This window comes from Phyllostomus hastatus, unplaced genomic scaffold (assembly GCF_019186645.2).
Source record: "Phyllostomus hastatus isolate PE091 unplaced genomic scaffold, TTU_PhHast_1.1 phas_contig_30, whole genome shotgun sequence".
NCBI lineage: Eukaryota > Metazoa > Chordata > Mammalia > Chiroptera > Phyllostomidae > Phyllostomus > Phyllostomus hastatus.
The window spans coordinates 666354-691021 of record NW_025333841.1 but is presented as its reverse complement, the minus strand read 5'-3'; the positions used below and the strand labels follow the sequence as shown (position 1 = coordinate 691021).

General features: G+C 39.3%; 1 protein-coding gene and 1 pseudogene across 3 annotated transcripts in view; both read left to right on the top strand.

The window, feature by feature from the left end:
- Nucleotides 1-24668, top strand: part of HDAC8 (histone deacetylase 8) — a 240392-nt gene that overhangs the window by 63437 nt on the left and 152287 nt on the right. For all 3 annotated transcript variants that reach the window (XM_045839416.1, XM_045839418.1, XM_045839417.1), the window contains exons 5-7: nt 17312-17424; nt 21489-21566; nt 22181-22289. In XM_045839416.1, the coding sequence (XP_045695372.1) occupies nt 17312-17424; nt 21489-21566; nt 22181-22289 (300 nt within the window). The remainder of the gene's footprint in view (nt 1-17311; nt 17425-21488; nt 21567-22180; nt 22290-24668) is intronic.
- LOC123819103 lies at nt 9185-9894 on the top strand (annotated as a pseudogene).

Sequence of the window (24668 nt, the reverse complement as noted above, 5' to 3'; positions counted from 1 at the left end):
TATGTGTCACTGTGTATTTACTGTGTGGCCCAAGGCAACTCTTCTTCTTCCAGTGTGTCACAGAGATGCCAAAAGGTTGGACACCCCTGAAGCAAAGCTTTTACAACCTAATATTAAGAAAAGACAAATACTTTTAATGTCATTTTAACAGCAAGAAAACCAAATTATAGTTTTGCATCAGTATAGTGTTTGATACTAAAGTTCTTTTTGGAAATTTTATAAATAAACCCATCTAACCTTGGTCAACTTCGACCTCAACAAATCAAGTTCCCTTTCTGTGAAACGTCTTACTTCCTATATCCATGCTCTTCTCTAGGTAGCAAAAAATAACATGGTCATTAGTAGACCCAAATACATACAGTATCTCTGTGGCATGTAAAAATAAGAAGCAAAAGCATATAAACTTAAAATTATGCTTAGTAATTAATGACATTCTCTTAGAAATAATTTAGGTATGTGATGAAATATCCATTAATTAACAAAATTTAATATCAGCTCAAAGTTTGTTACCTAAAGATCTTATAAATTATCTTTACACTCACATATTACAAAACATAATTTCTGTTGAAATAAAATTGGTCAGAATAATGACTCAATTTGGTTGAACAAATTTACATTTGTCACAGTTGCAAACATTTAGTAGAATTAATGTTAGTTCATTCAGTCGGTAAACCTGTATAAGTTTTAGAAGAATACTCCATCATAGAATAAGAATCTAAATGTATATATTTTAAAAAGATTGTATTTATTTATTTTTAGAGAGAGGGGAAGGGAGAAAGAGAGTAAGAGAAACATCAGTGTGTGGTTGCCTCTCACACAACCCCTACCAGTGACCTGGCCCACAACCCAGGCATGTGCCCTGACTGGGAATTGAATCAGCGACCCTTTGGTTTGCAGGTCAACGTTCAATCCACTAAGCCACACCAGCCAGGGATAAATGTATATTATACTTAACACTGGTAAATCAGGAAAGATAGGTGATTTTAGTAAACCAAAATTATTAGTCATCTTAGTTAAGATTATCCTAAATTATAGGAATATTAATTCTTAAAACATTTAAATTTGCTTTTTAAAAATACTGTATTTATTGGGGTTACATTGATACAATTATATAGGTTTCAGGTATTCACTTCTGTAATACATCATCTGTATATTGCATTGTGTTTACCACCCAAAGTCAAGTCTCCTTCTGACGCCGTGTATTTGATCCCCTTTATTACCTCTCCCTACCCTCGCCCCTTCTCTCTGGTAACCACCATACTGTTGTCTGTGACTATGAGTTTTTGTCTGTTTGCCGTGTTTGTTACTTTGTTGCTTTCAGTTTTACATTCCACATATCAGTGAAAGTATATGGTTCTTGAGTTTTTCCATCTGACTTATTTCATTTAGCATGATATGGTCAACATCTATCCATGTTGTCCCAAATGGCAGTATTTCATCTTTTTTATGGCTGAGTAGTATTGCATTGCATATTTGTACCACATCTTCTTTATCCAGTCATCTATCGAGGGGCACTTAGTTGTTTCCATGCCTTTGCCATCATAAATAATGCCACAGTGAACATAAGGGAGCATCTATATGAATAAATGTTTTCAATTTTGGAGGGTGGATTCCCAGAAGAGGGATTGCTGGGTCATGTGGTAACTGTATTCTTAAGATTTTGAGGACACTCCATACCGTTTTCCATAGTGGCTGTACCAGTTTACTATCCTGCCAGTAGATGAGGGTTCCTTTTTCTCCAGAACCTCTCCAGCACTTGTTATTACCTGTCTTGTTGATCATAGCCATTCTAACAGGTGTGAGGTGATATCTCATTGTACTTTTGATTTGCATTTCTCTAATAGTGAAGTTAAGCATCTTTTTATATATCTATTGGCCATTTACATGTCTTCTAGGGAGAAGTGTTTGTTCAGGTCCTCTGACAAATTTTAATTGGATTGTTTCTTTTTGTGGTTGTTCAGTTGTATGAGTTCTTTATATCTTTTGGATATTTTTAAAAAGATTTTATTTATTTATTTTTAGAGAGAAGAGAAGGAAAGGAGGGAGGAAGAGAAACATCAATGTGTGGTTGCCTCTCACATGCCCCCTACTGGGGGCCTGGCCCACAACCCAGGTGTGTGCCTTAACTGGGAACAGAACCAACAACCCTTTGGTTCTCAGTCTGGTGATCAATCCACTGAGCCACACCAGCCAGGGCTATATCTTTTGGATATTAACCCTATATTGAAGCTATTGTTTGCAAATATCTTTTCTATTATGTTGGTTTCCTTTTTGTTTTGTTGAGGGTTTCTTTTGCTCTGCAGAAGCTTTTTAGGTTGATATAGTCCCATTCATTTTTTTTTTTTGCCTTTACTTTCCTTGCTTCTGGGGTCAAATTCATAAAATCCTGTCTAAGACCAAGGTTCTTAAGTGTAGTACCTATGTTTTCTGCTATGTAATTTATTGTCTCAGATCTTATATTTAGGTCTTTGATCTTATTTGGATTTTCCAGTTCTTCATGATTCAGTCTAGGAAGGTTATATATTTCCAAAAACTTGCTTCTTCTAGGTTATTGAATTTGGTGGCATACACTTTTACATATTATTCTTGCATGATCCTTTGTATTTTTGTAGTATCTGTTATAACTTCTCCTTCATTTCTGATTTTGTTATTTGAGTCTTCTCTTCTTTAGTGAGTCTAGCCAAAGGTTTGTTAATCTTATTAATCTTTTCAAAAAACCAGCTCTTTGTTGCATTAATTTTTTCTACAGACTTTTTGTTCTCTATTTCATTCAATTCTGGTCCAAGTTTTATTCCATCCTTCCACTGACTTTAGGCTGCAGTTATTCTTTTTCTAGATCTTTAAGTTGTAATATTAGGTTATTTTTTGGAATTTTTCTTGTTTCATGAGATAGGCCTATAATGATATGTAAACTTCCCTCTTACTACTCCTTTTACTGCTTTCCAAGTTTTCATATGTTGTATTGTCATTCTCATTTCTCCTTGTGTGTGTTTTGATCTCTCCTTTTAGTTCTTCTTCTACCTACTTGTTCTTTTGTGGCATGTTGTTTAATCTCCACATATTTGTAGTCTTTCCCACTTTCTTTTTCCTGTTGATTTCTAATCTCAAAGCATTGTGGTCAGAGAATATGCTTGGTAATTTCAATCTACTTAAATTTCTAAAGGCTAGTTTATGTCCCAACATATGGTCTATTCTTAAGAATGTTCTATGTGGACCTGGCTGGTGTCGCTCAGTGAATTGAGCACTAACCTGTGAACCAAAAGGTTGTCAGTTCAATTCCCAGTCAGGGCACATGCCTGGGTTGTGGGCCAGGTCTCCAGTAGGGGGCGCGTGAATGCAACCACACGTCCATATTTCTCTCCCTCTCTTTCTCCCTTCTCCTCTGTCTAAAAATAAACAAATAAAATCTTTTTTTTAAAAAAGAATGTCCCATGTGCGCTGGCGAAGAATGTATAATCTGGTGTTCTTGGATTAAAGGTTCTGTAATGTCAATTATGTCCATTTAGTGTAATGTGTCATTTAAGGCCAATATTCCTTTATTGATTTTCTGTTTGGATGATCTATCCATAGCTGTCAATAGAATATGTAGGTCACCAACTATGATTGTTTTTTGTCAGTTTTTCCCTTTCTGTTAGTAGTTGCTTTACATAGTTCAGTATTTCCTGATGGGTGCATATATGTTGATAAGTGCTATGTCTTCTTAATGTAATGTCCCCTTTTTCATAGTAAAATGTATATCTTTGTCTCTTATTACCTTTGTTATCTTGAAATCTATTTTGTTAGATATAAGTATAGCTGCACCCACTTTTCTCTGATGTCATTTGCTTGGAGAATAGTTTTCCACACTTTCATTTTGAGTCTATATTTGTCCTTGCAGCTGAGATGTGTCTCCTAAAAGCAACATATGGTTGGGTTTTGTTTTTTGATCCAATATGATAGTATGTGCCTTTTTTGGAGGGGTGAGTTCAGTGCATTTATATTTAAAGTAATTATTGAGGAGTTTCAAGATGGCTGCAGAGTAGCTTGAAGCTATACATACTTTCTCCCAACACCACATCATATTTAAAGCTACATCATAGAGCAATCAACCTGAATGACCAACTGAAGGACAGCTGAACAGTATTATATCCAAGGAGTTATAGTAGATGGTACACAGAGACTGGCACGAAGGGCAGAGACACAGAGAGGGCTGGCCCCTGTGTCCATGTGCAGTAGCTGAGAAGCTGGAGGAACATCTAAGTTGCAAAAGTCCCCACTGAGTAGCATGGGGTCATGACCCCATACAAGAACCTTCAAACCAGAGCACTAGGCCCGGGTAGAGGAGCCCGAATAGCATTTGGCAGTGAAAATCAGTGGGGACTCAGAAAGAGGAGGGAGTCTGCTAGAAATACAGGTGCACTCCTAAAGGGTCAACACGCAGGCGCTCACTCTTGAGCACTTGCCCAAGCTCTGGTAGAGGCAATGTTACTCAGGGCACATGGGAGTCATAAAGAGAAGATCTGGGCAGTGGAGCTCTGAAGAGAGATCTGGAGGGTCAGCTAACAAGGTTCTGGACCTGAGTCAATATCCCATACCACCTTCAGGCACCATCGTCCCAGAGTCTGGCGCTCCTGTTTTTATAGCACCAGCCTGGGAAGTGAACTAACCCTGTCCTCCAAATACTGGTGACACCACCCTGCCAAGCTTGAGTCCATCAGAAAGGTCTGTTAGCCTCAGTCAACAGGGACCTTTGGTGTGTGCTTTCTCTGGAGAAACTATAGGCAGACACTCTGGCACACACTGAACTTTTGAGGCTTTGGAACAGGAGCCAGTCTTCCCTTCTACCTACACACTTTACCTGCACCATATTCAATGGGAGACTGTTTTGTTCTATCTTCCCAAGTCTTGGTGGCCATGCCCTGCTGAGCTCAGATCTGCTAGGGGAAGGGAAAGCAGCTAAGAGCTGGGACCTTCGGAGCACACTTCCCTCAGAGGCTCTGGTCTAGGTCTAAAGCGGGTGTGGCTATGCATCTAAGGGGAAGTGTAGAGCTCACTCTCCTCCTGGGGGCTTGGCTGGTGCCACCCCCTATGGAGGACTGTTTTGATCTGTTTTACCAAGTCCCAGAGGCCCTGTCCTACCAAGCTCACTCCTGCAGTGTGGACAGCTGACTGCATCCAATGTGAACCAGTGGTGCACTCCTCTGGGGGGAGCTACAGTTAGGTTCTCTGGTAGAGACTGAGTGGTATGGCTTTGGAAGGGGCCACTTTCCCCTCATTGAGTATGTGACCACACTGCACTCAAGTGGGAGACCCATTAGCCCTGTCCTCCTGACCCAGTCACCCTTCCCTACTGAGTTTGTGCTATGTGGTAGGGGCAGTGAGATGCAGCCAGCCTAGGCCCGCTCTATAGCCTTTCTTAAAAAGGATGCAGAGGAAGTCCAGGCAACTTCAGAGGGTGGTGGAGTAGCTAACTGGTGGACGCTGACCTCAGAGACCCTTGCACCTTCCCCCAGCTCAGAACTGCAGGAAGCTGATGTTTGTATACAGCTCTCCCCCTCCCACCCACACCCAGGCCACGAAGACAGAGCCACAATCAGTGGAGAGCATGGTAGCTCCAGACGGGTGGCCCAAGTCTTGTTATAAACAACATATTGACACTGACCTGCACTGGAACCCTATCCAGGTGGGCCCAGAACCAACACAACCATTGGTGAGCTTCAAACCTCACCAAAGCTCGACCCAAATCGCCACAGAAACAGCACAGCCAAAAGTGAACTCCAATAGGCACCAGAATCTGCTAGGAACAACTCTGCCTTGGGGGCAGCTCCTGAACAGTGACTCATACATTATGATCGAGTTCTATTCTTATAGTCAGCCAACCTGAGGCTAACTCCACCTTCAAATGAGCCAACAACATTCAAGACTCAACTACAACAGAGGAGGGCACATAACCCACACAAGGAACATTTCTTGGATCACCTAGCTCAGGTGACCTCTGGAGACATAGCAGATCTACCTAATACACAGAGTCATACACAAAAAGGCAGACCAAATGGGGAGGCAAAGAACTATGTCCCACATGAAAGAACAAGACAAATCCCCAGAAAAAAAGTAAATGAAATGGAAGCCACCAAGATACCAGATGCAGTGTTTAACACAGTGGTTAAAAGGATGCTCAAGGACCTTAGGAGAAGAATGAATGATCTCAGTGAGAAATTAAACAGAAAGATAGTAAACCATAAAAAGGACATAGAAACCACACACACAACAAATAATCTGTTGGAAATGAAGAAAGCAGTATCTGAAATGAGTGCACCAGAAGGAATCAACAGCAAGCTATATGAAGCAGAAGATCGAATCAGCAAGCACCCAAGCAAAGCATCAAAAAGAAAAGAGAATTTTAAACAATAAGGAAAGGCTAAGGGGCCTCTGGGACAATATCGAGCACAAATACATCCACATCATAGGGGTGTCAGGAGAAGAAGATAGTGAGCAAGGGATAGAGAACCTGTTTAAAGAAATAATGGGACTTCTGGCCAAGATGGAGGCGTAGGTAGACACACTGTGCCTCCTCACACAACCAAAATAAGAACAACAATAATTTAGAAACAAAATAACAACTAGAACTGACAGAAAATTGAACTGTATAGAAGTCAGACAACCAACAAGTTAAAATAGACACATTCATCCAGACTGGTAGGAAGGGCGGAGTCAGGTGGCCAGGCAGAAAGGGGTCGAGGCACAAAAAGTGGTGGCACCAGGAGTGTAAGGCATTCGGGCTGTGCGAGACCGCAGCAGGCAGACCCTGGGTGCTGGGTGGCAATAGGCAGACCCTTGAGGCACTGCGTGCAAGGCGACTGGCTGACCAGGCGGTCCCACATTCACATGCAGATAAACCAGGTGAAAGTGGGGAGCCAGACAGCATAACCCAGGATACCAGCGCCTGGAAATAGAGCCTTGGGGCACTGATTGAAAACATCTGTGGGGGTTCAGGTGCCAGGAGTGACTCCCAACCTCACAGGAGAGTTCATTGGAGAGACCCATGGGGTCCTAGAACATGCACAAGCCTACTCACACGGGAATTAGCACCAGAAACACCCAGTTTGCTTGGGGGAAGCGGCGGAAGGAACTGAAGTCCAACAGAGAGCGGAGCAAGCACCACTGTTTCCTCTCGGACCCCGCCCCCACATACAACGTCACAACCCAGCGACGTGGGTTGCCCCGCCCTGGTGAACACCTAAGGCTCCGCCCCTCACTACACAACAGGCTTGTCAAGACAAAAAAAAAAAATGGCCCAAACAGAAGAACAGATCAAAGCTCCACAGTAAATATAGCTAAGTGACCAAGAGATAGCCAGCCTATCAGATGCACACTTCAAAGCACTGGTGATCAGGATGCTCACAGAATTGGTTGATTTTGGTCGCAAATTAGATGAAAAAATGAAGGCTACGCTAAGGGAAATAAAGGAAAATGTACAGGGAACCAACAATGATGGGAAGAAAACCAGGACTCAAATCAACAGTTTGGACCAGAAGGAAGAAACAACCAAACAGAAAAGAATGAAGAAATAAGAATTCAAAAAAATGAGGAGAGGCTTAGGAACCCCCAGGACATCTATAAACATTCCAACATCCAAATTATAGGGGTACCAGAAGGGGAAGAGGAAGAGCAACAAGTGGAAAACTTATTTGAACAAATAATGAAGAACTTCCCCAATGTGGCAAAGGAAATAGACTTCCAGGAAGTCCAGGAAGCTCAGAGAGTTCCAAAGAAGGTGGACCCAAGGAGGAACACACCAAGGCACATCATAATTACATTACCCAAGATAAAAATGAAAAAGAATCCTAGAAGCAGCAAGAGATAAGGAGATAGTTAACTACAAAGGAATTCCCATCAGACTGTCAGCTGATTTCTCAAAAGAGACCTTACAGGCAAGAAGGGGCTGGAAAGAAGTATTCCAAGTCATGAAAGGCAAGGACCTACATCCCAGGCTGCTCTATCCAGCAAAGCTTTCATTTAGAATGGAAAGGCAGATAAAGTGCTTCTCAGATAATGTCAAGTTAAAGGAGTTCATCATCACCAAGCCCTTATTTTATGAAATGTTAAAGGGACTTATCTAAGAAAAAGAAGATAAACAACATGTATAGTAAAATGACAGCGAACTCACAATTATTAACAACCAAACCGAAAACAAAAACAAAAACAAACTAAGGGGAATGAAGGCGGGGGGGAATGGGACAACTGTAATAGCATAATCAATAAAATATATTTTTAAAAAGAAATAATGGCAGAAAACATCACTGAAATGGTGAAGGAAAAAGTCACACAAGTTCAGGAAGTATGGAGAGTGCCAATCAAGATGAACCCAAAGAGACCCACACCAATACACATCATAATTAAAATGGCAAAGGTTAAAGGAAAAAAAAGAGAATCTTAAAAGCACCAAATGGACAGTTACCATAAGGCTGTCAGCTGATTTCTCAACAGAAAGACTTCAGGCCAGAGGGACTGGCATGAAATATTCAAAGTGATGAAAGCTAAGGGACTACATACAAGACTACTCTACCCAGCAAGGCTACCATTAAAAATTGAAGGTGAAATAAAGAGCTTCCAAGACAAAAAGAAAAAAGAAAAAAGCTAAAGGAGTTCACTACCACCAAACCAGTACTGCAAGAAATGTTTAAAGGCCTGCTTTAAGAAGAGGATTACAAAATAAAACAAACAAACAAACAACAAAAAAACCCAGAGTCACATAGGTATAAAGAACGAAATGGCAATAAATAAGTACCTAGTAATAATAACCTTAAATGTAAAGAGAGTAAATACTCCAATCAAAAGACATAGAGTAGCAGAATGCATAAGAAAACATGACCTATATATATATATATCTATAAGAGATCCATTTCAGAACAAAAGATGCACACAGACTGAAAGTGAAGGGTTGGAAGAAGATATTTTGTGCAAATGGAAACAAAAAAGCAGGGAGAACAATATTTGTATCAGAAAAAATAGACTTCCAAACAAAGGCCATAACAAGAGACAAGGAGGTCACTACATAATCCTAAAGAAATTGATCTAACAAGAGGGATGTAACCCTGGTAAACATTTACACACTTGACATAGAAGCACCTAAATATATTTTTTAAAATCTTCAGAGGAGCATGGGGGCTGCAAGGCAGAGTCCTCAGTCAGAAAACATGGAAATATGTTGCCCTTTGGAAAAAAAAAACATACCAGGAAATCTGGGAATACATCATTGGAGGATCAGGTTGCAGGAGCCTATGACTTTGAGAAAGAAGATGAAGATCTGAGTGGTTCAGAGGAAGATGTTACTGATGCAAAGACTCCAGTAATTGATAAACTTGGGGAGAAAGGATCTTCTGCAGGAATGGTTGAAGATACAGGAGGTGACATTCAGAATATGCTGGAAAAATTTGGAGCTGACATTAACAATGCTCTTCTTGCAAAGAAAAAGACTAGCAATGGACACCAAGGCTTCCCTCAAAACCAATAACCAGAAAATTGAACATATTTGGAAAACCCAACAAGATCCAAGCCATAAGCTTAACCAAGAATTTTCTTAGCAGTTTCTGGCTTTTTCAGCAGTGGGAGATCAGATGTGCAGAAAGCTTAGGAGCAAGAAGAAAAACTAGCTAATTTGTTTCAACAGCAACAAAAGGTTTTTCAACTAAATCTAGAGTTGTTCAGAGCCAGAGACTGAACACAAGTAAACAATTATACAAGCAATTCACAAAGAACATGGAGGACCTGGAGAAGAATCGGGGTGCTCTCCTTACTGGTGCACAAAATGAACTGAAAAAAGAAATGGCCATGTTGCAAAAGCGAATTAGGATGGATACTCAGTAGCAGGATATGGCAAATGTTTGAAAGGCTCTTCAGTCCATGTTATTCTGATGACCCTCTGAAGGAAGAAATTGAATCTAAGTATATAATATAACTACAACATTAGCTAAGAGGCATGTAAATCTAGAGTGGTTTAAAAATTCTAATTTAAAATATTACATCATGTTAATCATTAGTGTAAGTGCAAACCTCCTCTTTCTGTTAACCTCCAAATAAGATAGATCTAAACAGTTTCCTGAGTAGCAGTAATTCCTAAACTGTGTGTCAAGCTTTCTGCTTTTAATAGTAGTAGTGATTTTTTTCTCTCTAACACTTGTCAATTAACTTAGCAATAAAGATGATTTCATTTCAAAAAATAAATAAATAAATTTTTAAATCTTGGTTGACATTAAGTGAGGGATCAACAGCAATACAGTCATAATTGTGGATTTTAACACCCCACTGTCATCAATGGATAGACCTTCCAGACAAAAAACCAACAAGGAAACAGTGACCTTAAATGATGCACTGAATTGGATGGATTTCATTTATATTTACAGAGAATTGTATCCCAAAGCAGCAGAATGTACATTCTTTTCAAGTGCACCTAAAACATTCTCTAAGATAGACCACATACTAGAACACGAGGTAAGTCTAAGTAAATTAAAGAAGATTAAAGTCATATCAAGTATCTTCTCTGATTGCAGTGGTATCAAATTAGAAATCAAATGCAATAAAAAGCTCCAAAACTCTCAAACACATTGAAGTTACATAACATGTTATTAAACTGAATGGGTTAACAATGAGATCAAGGAAGAAATCAAAAGTTGCATGGAGACAAACAAAAATGCACTCACATCACCCCAAACTCTATGGGACACAACGAAATCAGTCCCAAGAGAGAAATTTATAGCATTACAGGCCTACCTCAAGAATTAAGAAACATCTCAAATAAACAATCTTACCCTAAACCTAAAAGAACTAGAAAAGAATAATAAACAAATCAAGGAGTAAATAGAAAGAAAGAAAGAAATAATAAAGATTAGAGTGGAAATAAATGACATAGACACTAAAAAAAAAAAAAAACAGATACAAAAGATCAATGAAACCAAGAGCTGGTTCTTTGAAAGAAAAACAAAATTGATACACCTTTAATCAGACTCATCAAGAAACAAAGAGAGAGGACCAAAATAAATAAAATCAAAAATGAAAGAAGAGAAGTTACAAATGGCACCAAAGAAATACAAAGTATTGTAAGATAATACTGTGAACAACTATATGAGATCTGTCTGGGAAAAGTCCAGCCATTGTTAATATAACGAGAATGGTTTGCACAACATCAATGTAACCTGGCAGCCAAGAAGAGTGGGCTGGAATGCGCATGCATGAACAATGCCAAATTCACTGTACTAGTCAGCGGAGGCAGTAGACGCCATTGAGTTTGCATGTGTACTGTGTGGCCATCACATTCAAAATGACTGAGCAAGTAGAGCAATGAATCTGCATCAAAATTTGCATTAAGCTTGAACATTCCTCTGCAGGCACTATTTGGATGATTCAGAAGGCTGCAGCTATGGGCAACCAGTGATTGGCAGCTTCATCATGAGAATGTGCCTACTCATGCATCACATTTCCTGCAGAGTTTTTTTGGTGAAAAATCAAATCACCCAGGTGACTCAGCCCCCTACAGCCCAGATTTGGCAACCTGCAAATTCTGGCTTTTCTCAAAAGTAAAATCACCTTTGAAAGGGAAAGAGATTTCAGACTGTCAGTAAAATTCAGGAAAATACAACGGGGCAGCTGGTAGGGATTGGGGGAACAGTCTGAAGTCCCAAGATGCATACTTTGAAGGGGACTGGGGTGTCATTTTCCTGTGTACGATGTTTTTTTGTATCTTGTATCTTCTTCAATAAATGTCTCTATTTTTTCACATTTCATGGCTGGATACCTTATGGACAGATCTCGTATGCCAACAAATTAGATGACCTCAGTGAAATGGATAAATTCCTAGAAATATACAGTCTTCCACAACTGAATCAGAAAGAATCAGAAAATCTGAATAGAACAATACAACTAGTGAAATCGAAGCAGTAATAATAAGAATAATAATAATAATAAACTCCCAGCAAACAATAGTCCTGGACTGGATGGGTTCACAGGAGACTTTTACCAAATATTCAAAGAAGAACTAATGCCTCTCCTTCTCAAACTAGTCCCAAAAAATTCAAGAGGAAGATAGGCTCCCAAGCTCATTTTACTAGGTCAGCATTATTCTAATTCCAAAACCACATAAAGATACTACAAAGAAAGAAAATTATAGGCCAATACCTCTGATGCACATAGATGCTAAAATTCTCATCAAAATATTAGCAAACCAGATCCAGCAATACATAGAAAAGATCATACACCAAAATCAAGTGGAATTTATTCCTGGGATGCAACATTAGTACAATATTAGCAAGTCAATGAATGTGATACATTGCATAAACCAAATGAAGGATAAAAATCACATGATCATATCAATAGATGCAGAAAAACATTTGATAAGATCCAGCACCCATTTATGATAAAAAAAAACACTTGTGAACATGGAAATACAGGGAAAATCCCTCAACATAATAAAGGCCATATATGAAAAACTCATAGCCAACATCATACTCAATGGGCAAAAACTAAAAACATTTCCCTTAAGATCAGGAACAAAACAAGGATGCTCTCTTTCACCACTCTTATTTAACATGGTATTGGAAGTTCTAGCCACAGCAATCAGACAAGAAAAAGATATAAAAAGCATCCAGATGGGAAAGGAATAAATAATGGTCATTCTTACATGACATGAGACTGTATATAGAAAACCCTAAAGACTCCACCAAAAAACTAATAGAACTGATAAATGAATTCAGTGAAGTAGCCCAAAAGAAAATTAATATTCAGAAATCAGTGGCATTTTATACACTAATAATGAACTATCAGAAAGAGAAATTAAGAAAACAATCCCTTTTACTATTACAACAGCAAAAACAAAATAAGATACCTAGGAATAATTTTAACCAAACAGGTAAAAGACCTGTACATGGAAAATTATAGGATACTGAAGAAAGAATTTGAGGAAGATACAAATAAGTTCAAGCATACACTGTGTTAATTGATAACAAGAATTAACATAATTAAAATGCCCATACTACCAAAAGCAATCTACAGATTCATTGCAACTACTATCAAGATACCAATGACGTATTTCACAGAACTAGAACAAATAATCCAAAAATCTATAGGGAACCAAAAAGACCCCGAATAGCCTCAGTAATCTTGAGAAACTAGCACAAAGTTGGAGGTATCACATTACCTGATATCAAGCTATTCTAGAAGGCCATTGTAAGCAAAAGACCCTGGTACTGGCATAAGAATAGGCATATAGATCAATGGAATAGAAAAGAGAACCCAGAAATCAACCCACACCTATGCTGTCAATTAATACATGACAGGGGAGGCAAGAAAATTAAATGGGATAAAGATAGTCTCTTCAATAAATGGTGCTGGGAAAATTGGACAGATACATGCAAAAAAAAATGAAACTAGACCACCTTCTTGCAGCATACACAAGAATAAAGTCAAAATGGAAAAAAAAATCACAAAGCCATAAAAATCTAGAAGGGAGCATAAGCACTAAAATCTCAGACTTCTCTGGTAGCAGTATTTTTTTTTTGCTAATCGCCATGGGCAAGGGAAAAAAAGGCAAAAATAAACAAATGGAACTCCATCTGGTCATCTCTACCTCCTAAGCTCACTAGTTCATTCTTCATCTCTTTTATTGAGTTCTTTACCTCCAGAATTTGTTTGGTTCATTTTTAATGTTTGAGTTTCATTGGGAATGTACTCCTTTTGTTCATTGATTTTTACTTCTGAGTTCATTAAACTGCCTATTTGTGTTTTCTTGTATCTTGTTGAGTTTTTTCAAAACTGCAATCTTGAATTTTCTGTCATTTAAATCCCATATTTTCATGTCTTTATTTTCTAGAGATTTTTTATTTTCTTTCTGAACTGCCTCATTACCTTGCTTATTCATGGAATTTGATGGATTATTTCTCTGCCTAAGCATCTATGAAAATGAAATCTGCTCTTTTTTTTTTTTAATTTAAAGAGTGACATTTTTCTACTTTTTAGGTTGATAGGAAGTCTTTCTTTTCACTTCCAGTAGGTGGCTCTAAAGTGCAAGTTTCGTACTTTCTCTTGCACTGGATCTCTTTAGAGATCCCTTTAGGGTAGTGGAAAATGCCTTGTATTCCCTGGGGATGTGGGTGTCTCCTCTGTGACCAGGTCACCTTAGTCTCAGGGCAACATGCCTGTGGGGGAATGTAGTGGGCAATGGGGCTCTGAACCTGTGAGACCCTGCAGCAGACACTGCCAGCAATGCAGCCAAATTGGGTGGGGGTGGGATGAGCTGGGAGAGGCCAGCCGGTTCCTTTGTGGCTTTGTTCTCCTCCCAGTAGTGGTAAATGCCAGACCTCAGAAACCTCATCTCTGTATTTTCACCCCTACCACTGGGATTAGCCACAGTGTGCCCCCCTGCAACTCGGGGAAAAATACTTCTGCCTCTCTAGTTCTCAGGCTGCAGATAATGTGCTCTATAGCCTGGAACTGACTGCTACCCCTCTAGGCCCTGCTGGTACCTCTGGGAAGGGGATGAGAGGGGAGTTATGGGAAGGTGACAAAAGAGGGTCAGGCTCTATGGGTTTGTTTTAGTGCCTGGCAATGGCAGCCCCTAGACAACCTTGGCCACACCTCTGTGCTCTGTTTCTGCCCAGGTCACTGGGTTCATCCACAGCGCTTACTGACTGCTCCTGCAGGAACACTCACTGTATTTCTCTGCAGCTCTGGGATGAAGTGAGTTTCAGGGGCAACCTGACTCCTCCCCTCTCCCAAGACCCAGAGAGGGCTCCAAGCTACACAAGTAGCACCCCTCTTAGCTCTTCCTCCCTTCCCTCCTCTCCTGCTCACTCAGACTCACCCATCACCCACATCAGATGTTTTAATGCACAGATCTCTCAGATGTGTTTGTGTGTAGAACAGGGAATCCTTTGTTCAATTATACCTGTGAAACTTGTTAAACTATAAGGGGCACCTCTCATACCACCATTCTTGTGACAATTCTGAGTTTGCTTTATAAGAATACTTTTTTAGCATGGTAAGTCTTAAAAGTTCAATTTACTTATTTTCTGAGAATTTTAGGAATATTCTGTTTCGCTAAGCACTTTTTTAGTTACCTAATTAATTTTTAATTTATTAACTTTAGAGAAAGAAGAAGAAGAGAGTGAGAAAGAAACACTGATTTCTTGTTCCACTTATCTATGCATTCATTGGTTGATTCTTGTTTGTGCCATACCAGGATCAAACCCACAACCGTGGCATATTGGGATGACACTATAACCAACTGAGCTACACAGTCAGGGCTATTTATTTCTTTAAATCAATGAGAACTGAGCGCCTTTAAGAAAATATTAGGAAAATACTACACACAAAGACCTTTCTAAATTCCAGACATCATCATCATCATTATTCAGGCTATTGCCATAGGGAGAATGTTCATTAATTAGGAGCATCTCAAAGAAAAGGAAAGGATCCAGGAGTTTTATAAAGGCAGGTAAACAAAGAAGTCATCCATAAGTCTTATGGGAGTCCTGAGGAAGCATGAAGATGGTTCTTCCCTTGGAATATATATGCCAGGGCAATGTGGTCCTTTGCAGTTAACAACTCTCAGAACACTAAGGGGTGAGGGGCTTCTTAACCATTGCTGATTTCTAGGTGCATGATTTCTAGATTACTAGAACTCTTATAAAAGTTTACTACTGTAAAGAGATCACTCTGCTTTGTCAATTTTGCCTATAGAATTTCTCTGTGTTCTTTACATGCCATATTACTTCTGTTTGCCTTTTGTGTTCTTTTTGTTTTGTTTTGTTTTTCTATGCTTATGACTTATCTCCATAATTTAATTATAGGTTCTGTGAGGGAAGGAAATATGTCTTGTAATGATATCTATTTCTCCTCCTCCTCATCTCCCTCCTCTTTTTGCCTAACACTTAATATTCCATTCCACCTACACGAAAGTTATTGATGTTCAGTAGGAAGATAAATTATTTCTTTTTTGATGTGCTAAGACAGTAGACTTATAAAATGTGAGCTTTTCAGAATTGGAACATAGCATCCAAGAACTTTCAAAACCACATATTTAACTCTTATTTACAGAAAATTCATGGATGAACAAATATTTTTCTCTAACTGGTTTCTTCCTGGTTGTACACCTAAGGCCAAGCTATTCTTTCGGTAGATGATCGCTGAGTTCACCTTATGTGTAAAATCAATGTCTAGTGATATTTTTTACCAACTTCCTGCTCACCAATATATCTGTCTCATTGATTCAGCCTGTGAAACAGGGCATTGTTCAGAATATGAAACGTTATACTAGAAGAGATTTCATGACGTTTATGTATTGTGTAGGGAGGCGCCAGAAAAAGCTAACAATCTCATAGTGCTAAAGATGCTGTTTTAAATGATGCTCATGCCTAGAATTCTGTTGCAAGTAAAATAGGGAGCAATTGGCAGGGTTGGGGGGAGAAATGGGTTGGATATTTGAAGTCAGTAGAAGCAAGAGAAACTGAAACATTTGAAATGAGGCAATGAAAATAAATCATAGTATACTTTTGGTGATAAAAATGATCTGTATATACTCAACAGGATTCATGGCAGCATGATAAGAGAGTAGGTTAATAATGTTCACAAGAAGTTAACGTAACACGATATAGCAAGAAAGTGAAAGGGCACCAGTATAGTCAATGAAAACAATTTTAGTGGAGGAAACAAAATAAATGTAGAAGAGGCTGCTTCAGTCTCCATTGTAATAATTACATTTACAGAAAGGTAACCACATTGTGCTGCCCAGGAGGCTATATGTTCATACATTCTACACTTAGCTTTTATGAGCAAGAATTGCCAAGACTTACTCAAAAAAAACCCCACCAATTTTAGGTTATATCATAGCACCAGGACAGAGAATTCAATCTCCCACATCTTCTACATCTGGCTGAGCAAGATTGTCTTTAAGGCCCCCTCTAGAGTCTAGCTTTCTTAAAGTCCTGTAAGTGATAATCAGTGTTCATTATGATGACTCCAGGGTACTACAAGTTTTTAATGATTCCTGAATAATTGGAGAAAGGTTGTTTTGTTGAATATAATTATAATATTCTAACTATTTGAAAATCTGGGATTGTGAATGGAAAATGTTGCCAATCAACCTGAATATTTAGCTTACCAAAACACTTTATTCCCTGATCATTCTGAGGCATTTACTCTACAGTCTTTGTAGGTAGATTTTTGTTTTTCTAAAAAGAAGGGGGAATTGTAAGGGAATAGATCTCAAGGGCTAGATCCTTGGCTGTAAAGACTCCCTTGGATTGCTTTTGGCTGTTGGCTGTAGCAACTTATTTTCTTGCAGAGATGAAGCATCTGGTTTTTGTTATCTCAATGATGTTGTCCTGGGAATATTACGATTGCGACGGAAATTTGACCGTATTCTCTACGTGGATTTGGATCTGCACCATGGAGATGGTAAGCCCTTCACTTTCAAGGGTGCTTCGCAGCTAGGACAAAAAGTTTTTATCAGCACAGTTGCTTCTAGGCAGCTGGTAAAAGGAGAAGTACCTGTTGCAATTGAAATTTTCCTAATTGAGAATCCTGAAATAGGTAAGAGTACAGATTCTTCTAACTAATGCAATTCCTCCTTTGCTGATGAAGCTGCTGTGTTTAAAATACCAGGTTCCTGTAATTTCTCCTCTTCTCTCCTCCAGTAGCAAAGCTTTCCAGAAGAGAATTTTAAGAAGTGGAAATCTGACATAGTATTTACTTCAATGCTCAGTAACATCCCTCAGGCCACTCCCCTATGTTCTCAGTGAAATCTGCAGTTTGAGCTGACAGTCTTGATGCTTCTGACAAGATCAGAATGGGTGCATGATGAAACATCTCAAATTTTTCACCAATGGGGATACCATCTCACATAGCAATCGAAATCTCTGCCACTTTCTTTGTATTGCTAAAATATTTAGTCCTGCGCAAACAAACCCAGGGCATCTTCTCTAACTTTTAATAGCAGCAGAATCTTTAACAATTTGCCTGAACTTCATTAATTTCCTCTTAGAACACTTCATTAGAAGGATATACCCAGCCTTCCTATGTGCTTGCCGTCTACAATAGGAAAAAAATTTTTTTGTGTGGGAGAAACCTCTCCAGGAAGTTCACCCAGATGGTGAACTTTCATTGCTACCATGCAATGATGACAGAATATTAAAGGTAACAGAGAAAGAGGGAAGGGTTAAAACAACCAACATACTACTTTGAGAACAATGTTCACTGAATATCTAAATACTCAGCCAATGCAAAATACCGCCTTGCTCAAAAACCTTCAGAGGCTCCTTGTCACCTGTAACAGGGATAACATTTGGCCCATGGCTTGTTTTTGCATGACCAATGAGGTAAGAATGATTTTTTACATTTTTTACAAGGTTGTAAAGGGGAAAAATGCGACAGAGGCCATGTAGTTTGGAAAGCCTAAATATTGTGTTGGCCAAAACGTTTGTTTGTTTGTTTTTTCTGTCAGATGGCTCAGTGGCACTTAGTTATCTTTAATGTCATTTGAAACAATTTTGTTACATTGTACTGTGACAACTGTCATATCAGTGTGCATTTAAACAAACTTACAAAATTGGTGAATTTGTGTGTAGCCATTGTAATACTGAAGATGGAAGAAAATACACAACATTTTCAACATACTGTACTTTGTTATTTCAAGAAAGGTAAAAACACAACTGAAATGCAGAAAAAGATTTGTTCAGTGTATGGAGAAGGCGCTGTGACTGATCAAACATGTCAAAAGTGGTTTGCAAAGTTTTGTACTGGAGATTTTCTTGCTGGACGATGCTCCACTGTCGGGTAGATCAGTTGAAGTTGCTAGTGAACAAATTGAAGCATTCATTGAGACCAATCAATGTTATAGCACATGGGAGACAGCCAATATACTCAAAATATCCAAATCAATAAAGTTATTGGTGAAAATGGAAAAGGTATCCTTTATTTTACAGAAAAAACTAAACGGACTTTTTGGCCAACCCAATAGTAGGTATGTGGCCACTTGGTTTGCTAGCCCCTGGCCTATAGCAATGGTTCTCAAACTCAAATGTCTATCATGATGACGTGGGGAAGCTGGTGTTAAAATGCAGATTCCTGGCCCACATTCGCCAGATATTCAGATTTAGTGGGTCTGGTATGGAACCTGGGAATCCACATTTTAACAACACCCCAGTTGTTCCATAGGCCACACTTGGAAAAACAGTGCTCTTCAGGGTCAAGTCCACACTCTTCACCCTGTCTTTCGAGGCCTGCCTCAAAGTGGCCTCACCTCCTCTCTCAGCTTTCTCTCTCACAATTTGCTGTCCAGGCTACTCAATGATCACTGAACGTGTCTCACTGTGTCTGCCTCCCTGATTTGGCATCAGTTTTTCCTAACTTAGTTTTGTTTTCCCCTCCCCTTTTGCGTCTCCAAGTTCTACTCAGAAGCTCAAGTTCCAACAGTAGCAGATCTGCCCTGACCACTGTAGCCCAAGTGTTCTCTCCCCTGCTCAACTGCATCATTTATATTGCTGATTTAATATTTAATTAGTTAGTCTTATATTGTTAATTCTGTAATTCGTCTATGTCTTCTTCTCTCATAGAAACTTTCATTTTCTCCAAAACAGATCAAGTTGTTTACTTTTTTCTGTCGTGAACAATGACTTGAACAAACAACTATGCAAACATTGTAGTAGAGGTTCCGTGAAATATTTGTTGAATGAATGAATGATTATGAAATTCAAACTATTAGCATCAGAGTTTAAGAATAGCCATCAACTCCATTGAACCATGTAAGAATGAAACAAGACTGTCACCTGAAACCGTTTTTTCCATTTGCAATGTTATTTCTACACCATTTAGGGTTTCCTGTTTTAGCCCACTTTTATGGTGTGTTTCATTTCAGTTTATTTCCCCTCTTCAGCACCTCCCTTCCAGTGACCCCTGCCCCACCTCCAAATTCTTACACATTCGGCTTATTTTAAATCCTCCCATGATTCCATAACTAGCATTCTGTGATGGCTTCACTAGCACTCCTACCTGTCCTCACCTTCTTTTGTCTACTACCTACCACTCTTCTCATTCACTCCAAGCCTCATCCCCTCCACTGATCTGTCAATGAGAAGTACAAGTTTTCTAACAATGCCTAATGGCATTTCCTGTGAGAAGAGATACAAATGACTACTGAACATATGAAAAAATGCCCAAGGCCCTAAATACTAAAAGAAATGCAAATTAGAACAAGACCATTCTTTCTGCGAAAGATTAAAAAGAATAATAACACCCAGTGCTAGTCGGGGTGTGAAAAATGGGAACTCTCTGACCCCACTGGTAGAAGTGTAAATTGGTACCACCTTTCTGCATGGATAAATAATCGGGATTTTCTGGAAGTATAAATAATTATACTTCAGTCGCTAAGTTAAAATGCTATTTTAATTTATTTTGTTTTGTTTTATTTTGTTTACTTAATGCTTTGTGCCTGGAGCCTTTAACTGATTCTAACTGCCTCCCTAGGGCAGAACATAAGGCTTGGGAAATTCAAACATACTTGTGATATACAAATAGAGTTAATATTTTTTTAAGGTCACTGTCAGCCTCTAATGAAGACTGAATGCGTTAAGTAAACACAGAGACAATTTCTTTATTTAAAGTATCAAAGAGTATAGTGCATGAATTTGCTAATAATAGTCCTTCCATTTTACAGAGGGATTATCTGATAATATGTGATTCAGGGAAGAAAGGTGTGGAGGTAGGCAGTGTGTTTATCTGAATAAGTAGTGGCTTATAACAGTTACATCTTCTATCTCCCAGGCCTCTCTTCATTTTGTGACTTCGTTTAAATGGAAAGGAGACTCCTTTCTAGAGAAGTTTCCCCCTGCTCCAATCGATTTCCAAACTGCTATTAAGGAACAAGGCCAGGGCTACTTTCAGCCTTCTGTGTTTTAGCCAGAAAGATGTACTGTAAGTTAGTACACACTTTGGGAGAACTGCATTTATAACCAAATCTGTGTCATAGTGAGAGGCAATTTACAATTGGGTGTTCACTCTATAAGGCCTTGTGTTGGTATTGGTCAGGTTTTTTAGAGGGTTGCCACATCGTACTTATTTTGTAGTAAATCCCAATAATTTAACTCGAACCACAGAAACAAAACAAAACATACAACTTCCAAGATAGTGCCAGTTTCCCTATTCAGCTCTGTTGATAGTGCCTCAGTTCTGAGCTCAAGCCCTTCCCTACCTTTTCGAACAGGTCTTCTAAGACAGCCTGGACATCCCACTGCTTGGAAAGGGGAAGTCCAGATTTAACTTGCCATGAATTTGAAATGGAACCGCATCCTGTAATGACAGACATCAAAGACCAGAGGATTTTGTTACTTCGTTCCTCACCATGTTAGCTTTATTATTGCTACCTTCTTGCCTCTCTTCCTTCCCACAGCTGCTTTCTAAAGTTTCAATTGTTGAAGAAAGCAGTTGCACACATGAAATGATTCTTCTGTTTCTTTCTCTGGTAGGCGTAGAAGATGCCTTCAGTTTCACCTCCACCGTCATGACGGTGTCTCTGCACAAATTTTCCCCAGGATTTTTCCCAGGTAAGTGCTCTGTGTGCTCAGTGTTACATTTGAGGAATAAATACTGCAGTCAGTCTATACATTTCCTGTATCTTACTATTTGGATAGCTTCATGCTATTAATACCTTATTGGTGCTATTTATGCAAAAATTTTAACAAAGATCGTTTCAGGTGACAATAAGAGGAATATGATGCTGCTTCTTATTCCAGATGACTTTTATGGACCTGTGACTAGTCCAGATGACTTTAATAGATAGCTCACTTACACTTACTGTACACTTACATCAGATACCCTGTGTAACTCCCCAAACCCTGACAACTGCCAAGATATATTCATATTATATCAACTTCAGTTACTATATATGAAAAGTCAAACACAGGAGTTAATCTCTTTTTTTTTCCCCAGACAGATGGAATCTAAGGTTTTTCCATTTTCTTGTCATTTTTCTGCTTCCCCAACATTGTTTCCCACAGTCACTTCCCCATTTGATTTTCTTCATTTCAGTCCCTTAGAAACCATCACAGGATGGTGCTCCTAATTGGCCCTTGGTCTTCTGAATTTCTATCAGAGAATCCTTCAAGTTTTCTAATTCTCATGTTCTTAAAACTGGTCTTGGTGCCCCTCTCTTCTACAGGAACAGGTGATGTGTCTGATGTTGGCCTAGGGAAGGGACGGTACTACAGTGTCAATGTACCCATTCAAGATGGCATACAGGATGAGAAGTATTACCACATTTGTGAAAGGTATGGCAGTGATGCTGAGTCAGTAACAGGTGGATTACAATTCTGTAAGAGGAAATGGCCACAGTCTCACAGAATTCTTGTTTTCAAAGAACAGTTTGTGGGGGGAAAGGTACTGTCTACTTACACAGCTTTTGTACACTATCCATAGGCAATGTTATGCTTATTTGATCAGGTAACCATCCGTTTGGGAGAGCCTTTATGGTTTTCTGTTATGGAGATGTGATTCTGTCCACTAGTGTGAATATTAGAGAGTTCTTTATTATATGTTCTAGAGTTCTATCTGTTGTGTTACAATTGGGGTCAGAAATCTGTTCTTTTTACACTATGGTTATTGTATTCAATTACAGCCACAGCAACTGTAGGCAAACAGTTTGTTCTGAAAAGCCCTACAGAATGGGGGGATGACTGTACTCATATTGATAGATATTGAGATTGTTCAGGTATAAATTCACTGCTGACATTGGCAGTAGAGCAAGTGAGTCTGACTAGAAGTCAGCAAGTGAACGTTACTGAAGGTAAGTGATGCAATTGAGGAGCTTTTGATCCTTCCCCCACTCAGCCCAGACTTCTCCCAACCTCTGAGAGAAACAAGGACTTCCCAAAGAAGCCTGCACTGGTCATCATCACTGGCAGTTGTATAAACAAAGGAGAAGTACTAACATTTTTTTTAACTTTGTTTTGCCCTGGCTGGTGTGTCTCAGTGGGTTGGGCATCATCCTGCAAAGTGAAAGGCAGCGAATCAATTCCCAGTTAGGGCACATGCGTGGGTTGTGGGCCAGGTCCCCAGTAGGGGGTGCGCAAGAGACAACCAATTGATGTTTCTCTCCCTCTCTTCCTCCTTCCCTTCCCCTCTCTAAAAATAAATGAAAATCTTTTCTTTAAAACCTTTATGTTTCAAAGGTGCCTCTTAGCTATAGCCTCTTTATAATTTTGATCAGGTCACTGGCTACCTCTATATTGTCAGACTGAAAAAGGCCTTTTTGTTTTTAGAGCCTGCCATTGATGGCTTTAATTGCCCTTCATGTTTGCCTTAGGCTCTGTCCTATTCTTGAGATGTGCCAATCAGAGCCGCTTATTTGACTTTACTGATAAAGATGTCCTGTGGTTCTGAGTAAAAGAATTACGTTGTTTTTCTCTTAATCCCCTTCTTGACAGTGCCCAAAATTTTGCTACCTTTTTTCCCCCATAACAGGAAACTAGGTTGTTCTCTTCAGTGCTCTGTACATAAGGTTTTCCAGAGTTCTTTCCTGGGCCTTCATTGAAAGGTCAGCACCCATCATCCTGCAAGTGTAGTTTATACTATCTGCCCCCCCAATGGATTACCTTACAAGTGCCCCTATTGAAGCTCACCTGCCAATTATAAAAGTGCCTGAGACCTTCCTCTAGCCCCTGTCACCTTGGAACTTCACTGTCTGGAAACGGCTGAAAATCTTCTATAGACTTGAGGTTTTCCCAGTGCCTACCCCCCAAGGAAGTCTACTATTTAACCTTTTGCAGTCACAAAAATGTCTGTTTCTCCCCTACATTTTCTCTTTTTCTCTCTCTAAACCAGTTCCTAGTATATAAAAAAATATTTTAAATTCCCTGAGAGGTCATGTTTAAAAATAGCGTTGGTATCAAAATTAATTAGAAGCATTGTAAAAGTGAGTGTAGCCCCAAGGAAAAGATCCATGGGAGATCACACATGATCTCTCCTTCCAGAAACCCCATTACTGCCCCCACCCCAGTCTACAGGAGGCCAGCATTTATTAAAGAATCTTCCAGCTTGCCTACTAAAGTACCAGACACTCATCAGTTTATAGTTCCCAGGGCCCCTTTTGCCTGCGGAGCCACACCAGCAATCTGCACAGTGACCATCCAGGATAACAGGTTCCAGGTTTTCATTAGAGGTACAATAATTTTTCCCTTTGATTTCTTTCAGAAGTCAAGTCTGGTCAGGGTGTTATGTGAAGGCACCTCTGATTCCAAGGGTGCCAGGGAGGCTTCCTGACCCAAACATCTCTCCCATCTGTTGGTCTAATATCTGAAATTCCTTTAACAGGAAACATACTTTTACTCGACAATTAGAAATAGACCTTCAAATGGAGTTTTGCCACAACTTTTCCTCCTCACCCACTCTCTACCATTAGATGTATGGTTCTCACAGTGCTTTTCTTGACAGCAGAATTTGAAAGGGTTAGAGCTGGAGTACCCTGGGCATTCAGAGGAGCAGGAATTGGGTGACAGCAGCAGCACAGGGGAAGGGAAACAAAAACAGAATAATCTTTGCAAACTAAATAGTTTTGCAGAGGGTGAACCCTCCTAACTATATCACTTTGTTTGAGTCATTACACTTGTAACTTCTAGTTTTTTGTTTGGAACCAGAGTCTCTTGCACATT